Source organism: Sminthopsis crassicaudata, chromosome 4, assembly GCF_048593235.1.
Source record: "Sminthopsis crassicaudata isolate SCR6 chromosome 4, ASM4859323v1, whole genome shotgun sequence".
NCBI classification, from domain to species: Eukaryota; Metazoa; Chordata; class Mammalia; order Dasyuromorphia; family Dasyuridae; genus Sminthopsis; species Sminthopsis crassicaudata.
In genome coordinates, this window is record NC_133620.1 from 227,369,760 (window position 1) to 227,382,092 (window position 12,333).

The 12,333-nt window shown below is 35.8% G+C and overlaps 1 protein-coding gene across 4 annotated transcripts in view; it reads left to right on the plus strand.

The window, feature by feature from the left end:
* Nucleotides 1–978: 978 nt before the first annotated feature.
* CEP162 (centrosomal protein 162) overlaps nucleotides 979–12,333 on the plus strand; it is a 127,685-nt gene continuing 116,330 nt past the window's right edge. For all 4 annotated transcript variants that reach the window (XM_074310379.1, XM_074310380.1, XM_074310381.1 and 1 more), the window contains exons 1-2: nucleotides 979–1,600; nucleotides 2,983–3,106. In XM_074310379.1, the coding sequence (XP_074166480.1) occupies nucleotides 3,047–3,106 (60 nt within the window). In that variant the 5' untranslated portion in view covers nucleotides 979–1,600; nucleotides 2,983–3,046. The remainder of the gene's footprint in view (nucleotides 1,601–2,982; nucleotides 3,107–12,333) is intronic.

The following is a 12,333-nucleotide window of genomic DNA, read 5'->3' on the forward strand; positions in this document are numbered from 1 at the left end:
CAATAAACTTCAGTGACTCTCCATTACTGTCAGGATTCAATTCTCTGTTTGGCCTTTGCCAACTTCTCTGCCTTTCCTGTCTCCCGGATTTTAATTTCTTTCATATATTCTAATATTTAGTGACATTAGCTCTCTTTCTGTTCCTGAGAAAATGATTTGTCACTCAATTTCCCCTCTCCCTTATTTCACACTGGCTGAATCATCTTTGGATTATTCTTCCTTCTCTTTGTTTCGAGTTCTTGCTTCCTTCAAGATTCAAGTCCTGTCAATTCTATCTTTATAATTTCTCTTATAAATTTGACCCCCTTCTTCCCTCTGATATAACTACTGGCCTAAACTATTATAGCCATTATCAGAGAGGTAGGCAGACAGAGGAAGGAAATATATGTATAATCTACTTTCATATATATATTCAAGCATGTATGCACTTGTTTATATTTATAGATATAGTGCTTTTTGTAAACAAAATGCATTATTAAATATGTATCTCTATTTATATATGTATTTCTCAGATATATTTAATATTCATGTTATATTTAATATACAAACTCCACCTATCCATAGAAACATGAATATATACACATACGTGTACATTTATTTTATATATACATTTTGTAATTTAGTTGTTTAATGGCTTCCTGTCAGACTGTGAGTTCCTCGAGAGCAAGTGCTGTTTGTATTTGTATCTGGCACATAATAAGCAAATATTTTATAAATGCATATGAAATTGAATGATTTTTATCATAAAATCTATATGCTTAAATCTGTAATAATTAATTCACAGAGCTGTGTCTAAATGAAATGATGTAAATCCGTAAGTAAATCCCAATTATTATCCCTCGTCCATCAAACTTTGGTGGGAAGATCCCTAGGTGCACTCGGTTTGAGGAGTACAAAAACTACATTTCCCATGAGGCGTTGGGATTCACCTATAAAGACCATCATGCCTCTGTCTCAGATTCTATATTAACCCCTTAATTGTCTCACAATTTATTAAAGACAACTCAGCGCCTTATTGGTTGACCTTATTAGTAGATTCTGGATCCCACCCTACCCCTTCATAGGCCACTGAGTTAATTGCTTCAAAGTTTCTCAAGCTCTTCCCCTAAGAGGACAAACTTCATGTGGATTCAAAGGTCCCTTCGGAGTCTGAACCAACCCATTACAAGAGCGCGCCAGGAGGGAGCGGGGAGGTGTTGGCTCTTGTGTCACGTGATTGTAACCCAGTGTTTGGTCAGCTGATCTCAAGAGTTCCGTGGCGCCGGTCGGTTCCCTTAGTAACTGTGGGGTACCCGTTTTGAGTGGCTCCTGGAGCTGCAGAGCCGCGTCCCGATCTCCTTTGTCCTTCCCAGCTCGCGAGTCTAGCCCAACCCTTTTTTGAGGTCCTCGGTGTCTGGACTCGCTGGCGCCCCGCTTCCTTGCCCTCCCTCGGCTGCGCCCCAACCTGTGGTCTTAGAACTCGGCTTTCCCGCCCGCCTTCTCTTTCTCCCGCTTCCAGGAAACCGCCGGCGAGTCCCTAAGCGGGCAGAGCCGCCCCGAGCAGAAAGGGCTGTTCCCCTTCCTGCTACAAGCGCTACCTGGAGGAGGAGGAGTCTTAAGAGTGAGTGAATAGTGTGTGTGTGTGTGTGTGTGTGTGTGTGTGTGTGTGTGTGTGTGTGCGTGTACACGCCAGTGACTGTGCGTGAGAGGCAGAAGGGGTCACGTCAGTGTGCCACCCTTTGCAGACATTGGGGAGTGTGTAAAATTGCATGATGGGATCCAGTGTATGTGTATGTGAGAGTGACACATGCGAGGCTTGTGAATAAGCAGCCGAAAGTCTGTATGTTGAACTCGTGTACGCATGTGTGTATAAAACTCCGACCCGGTGATCCGTAGTAGAGTCTTAGTGCTTTGCGGAAGTGCCTTACTGAATTACCAGAGACTAGAGCTCTTCCCTCCAGTCCCGTCCTGAATGCTCGGGGAGGCGGGCAGGGCCTCAAAGGCCAGTCAGTATTAAATTAGGAAATCAGAACAAACCGGCGCGGACTATTCCTTCGTAGGTCTTCCGTATCAAAGTGTCACTAGATTTATACACGTATTCATTTAACAGTGAATGGTTAATTGACCCAAAAAAGACTAAAAGCAAAAGATCCACCGTTAGCTGTCACCTAGTGTTTCTAAAGGTGAAAATATTACTATGTATGTTAATTTTATATAATTATGTGATTATGCTTATTACTTCTGCGTGAGATAGTTTTGTATTTTCACCAGCAACGGGAGACACTATGTTTTACACTTACTATGTGCAAATAGTAATATTTGTAAATATTTATAAAATATAAATATAAAATAGTAAATTTGCCTAAAATACTTTTGAAAATTTTTTTTTAAAAAAGCAAAAATAAATTTAAAAAGAAACAAAAATAAATAAAAATTTTTAAAAAGACTTGAATGAAGAGAGACACCCATCAGGAGACTTAGCAAAAATGTTATATATCTGTATTTGCTTCCCAGTATCCTAACAACTTGTCAAGTGAAGCCTTGTTTTGTCTTTGTATAAAAAGTTTTTGTAACTGAAAGGTGTTTCTTAGATACATTTGTAAAAGATCTTGTATCTGTACAATTTATAATTGCTTGGTTTTTTTCCTCACTAATTATCTGTATAAATTGAGAAATTACTTTAAAGACTACTGTTTAAAAATAGTGTTTCAAAAGTGAAATACATTCTGGATCATTGAAGTAAAAACGAGACAGAATATAAGAAAAGAAAATTGTTGGAAATTATTCCTAAACAGATAGCTCAAGGAATTGGAGATACTGTGTTGATTGCTGTTTAAATTGTATTGAATGGTTAGTACTTGAATATATGGTAAATTCATAAGAGAATGAGGTTGAATTTAGGCACTTTCTAAATATGCTAATTGCAAAATTTGTCATTATATGCTTGTTTGCTTTCTGAAATATAAAATGGTTCAAAAGCTGTGTATCTTTTTTTTCTTTTAGTGTTTCCATTTGTGTAAATAATTTGTGAATATTTGCTTTGGGAGTTGAAAACTACTTGCTGATTATGGCTCATCATTATTCAAAGGAAAAGCTAGATGAAGAGTTTGAACAATTTATGAAAGAGGTAAGTTTGTATTTTTAAGAGGCTGATAAGCTGGAATATAGTCTTAATTCAGGAAATCAGCAGCCTTCTTTTTATATTCTTCCCCTTTCTCTGTCCTGTCTATGGTTCTAGCTCAGTGCCTGAACAATTATATCTTGAATTTGGTTTTATATGCTTCCTGATGAGCTAGTCATTACCTTTTGAGGAGCAGGTTGATATACAAAGAAAGCTGGACAGATAAAGAAGATCTGGGTCCTTGGTGTAGTTCTTTAACATTGGGAAAATCCCTTCAATGAGAGGTTGAATCAAATTTTAATATTCCTTCTATCTCTAATAATTGTTTGATTTTATTCTGTAATTTTATTTGGCTTTTAATTCTTAATAAAGTACAAATAAATACAAGTTTAAATCCATCGACATGAAAAATGTGTTTTGAATGTGTTTGAATAAGTTAATAGTTACGAACGTTTCGTTTGATTCAACCAATATTTACTAATGTTCTCAATCTTCTATCCTTGACCTCTCTATAAGTTTGACACTTCTGATCACCCTCATCTCCTTGACGCTCTCTTCTCTGGTACTATTACTTCTACAACATTTCATGGGGTTGTTGGTAGGGGTCTAAATGAAACAATGAATGTTAATTATTAAGTAAATACCAGTTATTATCACTAGTATATCAAACTTTGGCAGGAAAAGCCAAGTTTAGAAGACCTGAAAGCTCACTGGTTGAAGTAGTGGAAAATTATGTCTCATTGTGTGGAATTCACCTATAGCAACCATCATGTCTCTGCCTCAGGCTCCATCTTAACTCTTTAATTGTCTTAAAATTTACTAAGAAAGCCCAAAGCCTTATTGGTTGACCTCCAAGTATTGGAACTCACCCTTTCCCTCCTTGGTCCACTGAATAATTGATTCAAAATCCCTGACTGGGATGATGGCTATGTGAATGGAAAGAAAAGGAGAGATGTATAAAGGTAAAATTATTGGGACTTAGGGACTGATTGGATGTAGGGGATTAAGGGTAAGGGTAAAGTAAAGCATTCTTTCTCATTATTTTTTGCTGGATAATCATCCAAACTATGTCTACTAACTATGGTCATCTCCAACTACTATATGATATCCCATAAATATATTAAATTCATTGTATCTCAAACTAGACTCATCTTTTTTCCCCTATTCCTTCCACTTGTAGAATTCCATATTACTGTCAAAGGCACCACCTTCTCAGTCTCCCAGGTTCACAATTCAGATGTCATCCCAACTCCTCATTCTGTCTTACCCTTCCATATTGAATCATTTGTCAAATCCTGTCAATTCTATCTTTAAAATTTCTCCTGAATTTAGGGCTAGTGCTCTATCCACTGCGCTACCTAGCTGCCCCTTTAAAATTTCTCTTATAAATTTTACCCCCTTCTTCCCACTAATGCAACTACTGGCCTAAACTGTTATAACAATCTTTTGGTCTCTATGCTTCAAGTCTCTCCCCATTCCAGTTCTTCCTCTATTCAACTGTCAAAATAATCTTCCTGGCAGGTCTGATCATCTCCTTATTCAGTAAACTCCCATAGTTCCCCATTATCTCTTATGATGATCCTCTCTTTGAGGATCCTCTCTGTTTTGAAACCCTTCTATTCTAGCCTCTTCCTTTCTTTCCAGTCTTCTTATCCTTATTACCTTCCGCTTGCTTTGCCATCCAGTAACACTGACTTCTTTGCTATTCCTTGAACCAAGACACTGCATATCTCTATTCCCTGCATTTTTACTGACTCCGTGTCTAAAAATCTTTCCCTCTTTACCTCTGCCTCCTAGCTTTCAGCAAGAAGTTTTCCCCAATCCTCCTTAATCTGATTTTTCTGAGCTTCTCTCCATTTTATCATATGTATGTTTATGTCACATTTATGTACCTTGTTTATATGTAGCTGTTCCTGTCTCACCTACATCATTAGACCTCTTCTTTTGGATAGCTGAAATTTTTTTTTTTCATCTCAGCATGTGATGCAGTGGCAGGTTCATATTAGGCATTTAATAAATAATTGTTGAGTCTTTATTACTATGGGCCAACTATGGGTAATAGGAAAACAAGGACAAAAACAAAGTATCTCCTATTGGAAATGATACTACATTGTAATCCATAAACATTTTGTTAGCTGTCTACTATGTATCAGGCTCTATGCTAAGTACCAGGATGCAAAAAAGAGGAAAAAGACAGTTCTTGCCCTCAAGGAGCTTGCAACCTAGCAAAAGAGACAACATGGAAAGAACTATATGCAAATTATATATAGAATAAATAAGAAATAATTAGCAGAGGGAAGACATAGAAGTAAGAAGAGTTAAGAAAAGCTTCCTATAAAAGTTTGGATTTTAGTTGAGACATTTATACTATGAGAATGTAACATGTACATAGATAATTATAATACCAACTAGGAGTTAAGGAGGGCAGAAGAGAGATGAGACAAAGAAAGAAAATTTGAGGAAGCGTGAGAATAACTGACAAAAAAAGGTTTCCTTCAGGAAAGTGCTGATTGAGCTATACCTTTATCAAAGATAAAGATCCTGAAAGATAGAGATGAGGAAAGAGCATATTCTAGGCATAGAGATGAAGGAGAGAGGTGGAACATTTAGTTTGGGGAACAACCAGCTGTGTAGTTTGTCTGAATTGTGGAATTTATTTAGATCTATAATGTAAAGTACAGCCAGAAAGACAAGTTGAAATTATAGAAAGCTATAATCTGCTAAGAAATTTGTATTTTATTTTAGAAATAATGGTCATTTGGGAACCACTGAAAAGTTTTGAGCCTGGAAGTAATATGGTCAGACCTGTGTCTTAGGAATATAATTTTGGGTGCTATATGAAGGATGGTAGAAGTGAAAGAATGAAAGTAGGGAAACTAATTAGGAGGCTGTTGTCATACTCCAATTGAATGGTTGATGGGATCTTAAATAAGATAATGGGTTGTGTGAATGGAAAATAAGGACAGAGACACTAACTGTTATAAAGATTGAATTTCTAGGACTCAGAGATTGATGGGATGTAGGGAACTAAGGGTGAGGGAGGAGGGAAGCATATCTTCCAAGGTTACAAATCTGGAGAGACTGTTGTGCATAAAGCAGAAATAGGGAAGTTTAGAGTAAACAAAGTTTTTCAGAAAAAGATGAGTTCATTTTGATACATGCTTAGTTTAAGGTAGGGGGGAGCCTTATGTGGGATTAGTTTATAAGAGAGAAATTGTGAAAGATTGTGTAAATTGTAAAGTAATCTGGAATGTCTCTGAATCTCCTTGGCTGAGGTTTCTAGCTTTTATGCTGTACACCAGGGGTTCTCAAATCACAGCCCTCAGGCCAGATGTGGCCCACTGAGGAAGTTTATGCAGCCTGCCGGATTATGGCAAATGGGCTGAGGTGCAGAGACAATGTGAGTTTTTATTTTTACTATAATCTGGCCCTCCAACAATCTGAGGGACTGTGAACTGGCCCCCTATTTTAAAAGTTTGAGAACCATTGCTCTACAAGGAGTACAAACCAATCATTACATCACTAGGAAACCATCATTTGTTATAGGATTAAATCAGTGCTAAATTAGATTTAACCTTTGTCTCCTCAATTCCACTTAGCACCTTGTTTTGAGTTCTGGCCTATAACATCTCCTTGTTGGGATTAAATCAATCATGCTGAACCTTGTTAAATTAGATAACCATTGTCTCTATTAATTCCACTGACTTAGTACCTTGTAAGAATCCTTTGTTTCAAGTTCAGAGTTCTGGTCCATAACAATAGGTGACCTCATCCAGGGAGAGTATAGAAAGAAGATAGACTGGGACATAGTTGGGGAAGTACCTTCCCTAACAAGTAGAAGATTGTTGATCTAACCAAAAGAAAATTACCAAAAAATTTCCTATCATAAATATGTTTGTATTTTAGCTCTTCTAAACCATTATGGGAACATTCCCTCAAATTCCATTTAATCTAGGGAAGCTCTAGGTCTGTTTGCCTAGATGAACACTCCAAAGTAATTATTCTTTGGCCTCCAAAATATTCAAAATGCAAGATAGGCTTTAGAGTTGAAAGAGAAAAGACCCATCTGTTTTAATGGCCTCATTTTGAAAATGGAATCTCAAAATTAAATGACTTTATTCAGGATTTTCCTGAAAGTAAGGAATAAAGTCATGAGTTTAGAAGCCAGGTCTTATGACTGCAAATACTACCTTTTTCTTTCATAGTCAAGAAGAAAATTATTTGGACTTTTTTGGAAATCCTAATGTAAAATACTACCTTACCCATAAATTTGGATGGGCAAGCCTTTTTCCAGGTATGTTTGACATAACTAATCCTAAAAACTTGGAAATGTGAACCAGATTGAGACAATATATCAAATATTTAGTTTATTAATTAGGTTAATGGTTTACTTTGTTTGCTGTGATTATACCATAGCTAACTATAGAATAATTATTAGATTCCCAAAACATAAATGTGCTATGAACTTTTCTAATAGGAAAATGAATGAATTCACTAAAAAGCATTTCTTAAGTGATCACTGTGTGTTCTAAGCACTTGGGATACAAAGAGAAAAAATAGACCAGACTTGCCTTTAAGGAGCTTACCTTCTCACAGGGAGACAACAAAAAATAGGAGGAGATTTCAGCTTCTAAGTCATATGGAAAGATCCAGTGATGTTTTAAGGTGTGGTTCAAAGCAGAAAATAAAGCACTTTTTAAACTGTAATTTCCATTAATAAAATCATGTTTGTTCTTTTGTTGAACCATTTGTCAGTGACAAGTAAGTTAACTGACCAGAACTTTTTTTCAGGATGTTCAGTAATTATAACTGCTGAGGGAATAGAGACGGAAGCACCTTTGGGGGCAGTTACCAGATCACATCTCCACAAATTTTGTTTGCTTGGATAATGGCTATAAATACTGGGCTGCAAACAAGGCCAATAGTCTAAAGCAAGGCTTCTTAAACTTTTTTCATTCACAACCCCTTTTCACCTAAGATACTTTTACATGACCTCAAGTATATAGGTATGTAAAATAAGTATACTAATCAAAAATTAACTGATAAAACATAATTTTGCTACCCCCTTTCAGTTATAAGATCTCATATGGGGGTCACTAGTCGTAAGAAGTTGGATTGTAGAGGATGCTATTTCTGGGGCTTTTGTATTTACATACTCATCTTTAGCTGTTAGTTAGTAGTAAGTGTTGCTGTTGGTGAAAATGTTCAGCCCTTCTTTCATATGGATTGCTTGCCTTAAGGCTGGCTGTAGGGCTTAGACTTGAAGTAAGCCCAGTAGTCTAGAAATGCTTGAGCTTTTGGTTCAAGGTTCTGAGATGCCTCCACCATGGGCTGAAGCGGACAGAGTAGTAGTGGTAGTTTGGCACAAAGGAGACACAAAGAACTTCCTCACTTTTCTTTAGGATGATATAACATTCATATCTTCATGGGACTTACAGAGCTTCTCATAAGTATAAAAATACATCCTTTCTATATGGGATAGAGGAGAGGGGAAGGGGATAGTGTGTTAGATTCTAAATGATGTTTAATACATAATATGTTTCTGACATAGTGTTATGTAGTATTTGGAAAATGTTAAGTCTAAAAGCTTTTTTTTTTTTTTTTTTTTTTTTTTGAATAAGGATAATTAACTTATGCTTTTAAAGTACTATTTATTCTTTAATTCCAACTACTAAAAATCCTTACTTTAAAGCCAGGGTTCTTGACCTTTTTGAGGGCATAAATGCTTTTGGCAGTTCATGGAGCCTACAGATCCCTTCTCAGAATCCCTTTTTAAATGTACAAAATAAGATACATAAGATTAAAAAACAAACCAATTTTTTTTGACAGTATATATGCATGAGTAATTTTTTTTTATAATATATGTAACATTATCCCTTGTAATCATTTCTCCAAATTATCCCCTCCCTCCCTCTACTCCCTCCCCTAGATGACAGGCAATCCCATACATTTTACATGTGTTACAGTATAACCTAGATACAATATATGTGTGTAAATCCAATTGTCTTGTTGCACGTTAAGTATTAGATTCCGAAGGTATAAGTAACCTGGGTAGATAGACAGTAGTGCCAAAAATTTACATTCATTTCCCAGTGTTCCTTTTCTGGGTGTAGTTGTTTCCGTCCATCATCGATCAACCGGAAGTGAGACAAACCAATTATTTTGAAATAAAGATTTAATTTTTTTCTCATTCATGTTCAGAGACTCTACTAATCTGTCCATAGCCCACTTTGCCCTTAGGTCTGTAAGCTTTCCTTTAAAGTACAAGATTTTAGAACCTTCTCCTTTATTTTTTTTAATTAGGAAAAAGTGTTTGTTCTTGGAGTATCACTGCCATCTACTGACACTTAGAACTTGAATACCTAGTTGTATTTTCTTTTTTTTTTTTTTTTTTTTTTTTTTTTTTAAATGATGTATACTTTTATGTTCAGTCATCTGCAGAGGGCAGCTAGATGGCACAATGAACAGAGCTGAAACAGGAATCAGGAAAACTTGAATTCAGATTTTCTCTCTGAGAATTATTAGCTTTGTGATACTGGGCAAGTCACTTAATTTCTGTATGCCTCAATTTCTTTATAATGTGGGAATGATAATCAAAGGTCCTATCTCCAGTGTTCTTATGGGGATAAAATGAGATAATAGTTGTAAAGTGCTGAACAAATCTTAAATTGCTATTTAAGTATTAATTGTTGTTGTTACTGTTTCCCTTTATAGCTTATTCATGGTAAAAGATGTTGCTCCAAAACTCATTTCATCCTGGTTGCTTTTCAGTTTTCCTTGTAGTTCTTACCAAAAAGGGAATGCTTTATCCATTAACTAATGTTTTGGGGTTTACTAACTACTAGGCTACTATTTTTGATTACTTTCTTTCCTGCTTATCTAGTCTATTTAGTAGATTTGCTTTTCTGATTTTTAATTAAAAAAAAAAAAGCTACTTTAAAAAGTAGCTTTGATGACAACTGTTTTATAATATAGTTTGAAGTATGGTAATATTGTGCCTTTTGTCATTCTTTTTCTTCTTTTCCTTGAGATTCTGGACTTTTGTTTTTCAAAATCAAGTTAGTTATTTTCTATAAAGTATTTCCTAGGCAGTTTGATAGATATAGGAATATATATGTAAATTATTTTAAGAGGTTGTATTTTTTAGTATGCAGGCAAGATGTAACCTTGAGCAGTGGTTTTTCAATTACTTAATTTCTTTTTTTATTTGTTAAGATACTTTTATTCCATTTAAATAAAATTTTAATGTTTCTTTAAAAGTTATTTCCTGTGTGTTGTAATCATAATTTTGAATTTTTATTGGGTTTTGTTTTGTTAGTAAACATGCTGATATGTATTTTTATCCTGCTATTTTGTAGATACCATTAATGATAAGATTAACAACAGAGACAAGGCAGAATTGTTCAGTCTTCATTCTGCTTTTTTTTTTTTTTTATCAGCTTATAATAACATTTACAACAAACATTAGAAATTACAAAAGAGAAAATACATAACAGAATATTGATATATGAAAGGTAAGTTAGGAACTAGGAGTTCCTGGCTGTCTTTGGTGAATTCAGGTCACCTAGCACAGATGACTTCCATCCTCAAGTATTGAAAGAACTGACAGTGAAATTGCACTATCAGTGGTATTTAAAAGTCATGAAAAAATGGGAAAGGTACCACAGAATTGGAAAAGAATAAATGTTGTTCTGATTTTCCAAAAGAGAGAATCAACAATTGCACATCATAGTCTAATGAAATTGACTAACTCCTGGAAAAATTGTAGAAAGTACTGAAAGTTGTGGGGATTGGTGGTCATAGTGAGGAAGAATTTGGAATAAGGGGAAAGGGGGGAGCTAAGAGAAAAAAATTATGATTAGACAGGAAATTCAGAGGTCATGAACATAGAAATTCTAACACTTGTGGATGATGCTATAATAAGTGTATAAGGTGGAATGAAAATAATAAGTTATGGGAGTTGAATAGTCTAAGCAACTGAGAAGTTAAGGTGTTTGAGGGAGAATAAAGTATTGCAGTATAAGTGGATAGAGAGTTAGCTTCAGAGCTAGGAAGACCTAGATGCAAGCCTCCTCTCTGTTTGCTGTTGTGAGCCTCTGGGCAAATCGCTCAAACATCAGGTTAGTTTCTGTAAAGTGGAGATAATAAAGCATCTATCTAAGAGAGTTGTTCTGTGGATCAAGTGACATAACAGATTTAAAGTGCTTTGCAAAACTTAAAATACTAAGTGATAGCTATTATTGTTGTTATTAAGTATTATGATGATGAAGAACTTAGTTTGTGGGCAGGAGTTGGGATGGAGAAGTAGTCCAAGTTAGGCATTAAACTCATTAAGAAAGGAGGGAAAATGTTCTGGATGTCAGTAGATGATGGCCATTTACTCATTATCAATCAAGGGATAGATGTGGACTCTGTTCCTCCAAAGAGAAGCTACAGTGGGATGGAGATTCTGGAAAAGAGTATGGAAGTTTGGGATAGAGATAGATAGAAATATGGACACAGTTGAGTTGGGAATGGTGGATCATTCACAAATCTGACTTTCATTATCATTGAGATAAGGAAAGGAGGAGGGGTTTAGAGTATGATAATCATTGGACTATAGGTCCAGGTAGACTGTCAGCAAGTGAGAAGAGGCCCATAGACTAGGCAAGTAACCAGAAAATTCAAAGTAAGTCCAAAAGGGATCAGTGGATCCTGGTGCAGGGTCTGGAATTAGGAAGAGCTGAGCTCAAAGAGAGGCTCAGATACTAGCTCTGCATCACTGGGCAAGTTACTTAACCTCAATTTGCTTTAATCCAGTGGAAAAGAAAATGGCAAAGCACTCCAGTACCTTTGCCAAGAAGACTTTATGTACAGAATCAACATGCCAAAATCCACAAAGTCAGGAAGAGTAGAACATGACTAAACTACTTAACAACAACAACAAAGGCCCTCAACTGGGCAGCTTTGTGGCAGGCTATATTCTTGTGTCTTAGGGGAGATAGACTGAAACAGAAGTGATATGTTTCTAGCTAAACGCAAGAGCTGATATATTCCCTGGGCCTACCTTGTAGCAGGCATGAGTAGGACCTAGTGAGTTGTGGATTGGTAACCTCTGAAAGTCCAGCCATGATTTAGGAAACAATGATATGTCCTAGGGCCCTATATATCAAGCTCAAACTTTATTATTTGTTGTGGTAGTTTTTAATAATGGAGTTTCTTGATACCTAATATTTCTTTATATTCATATTCTG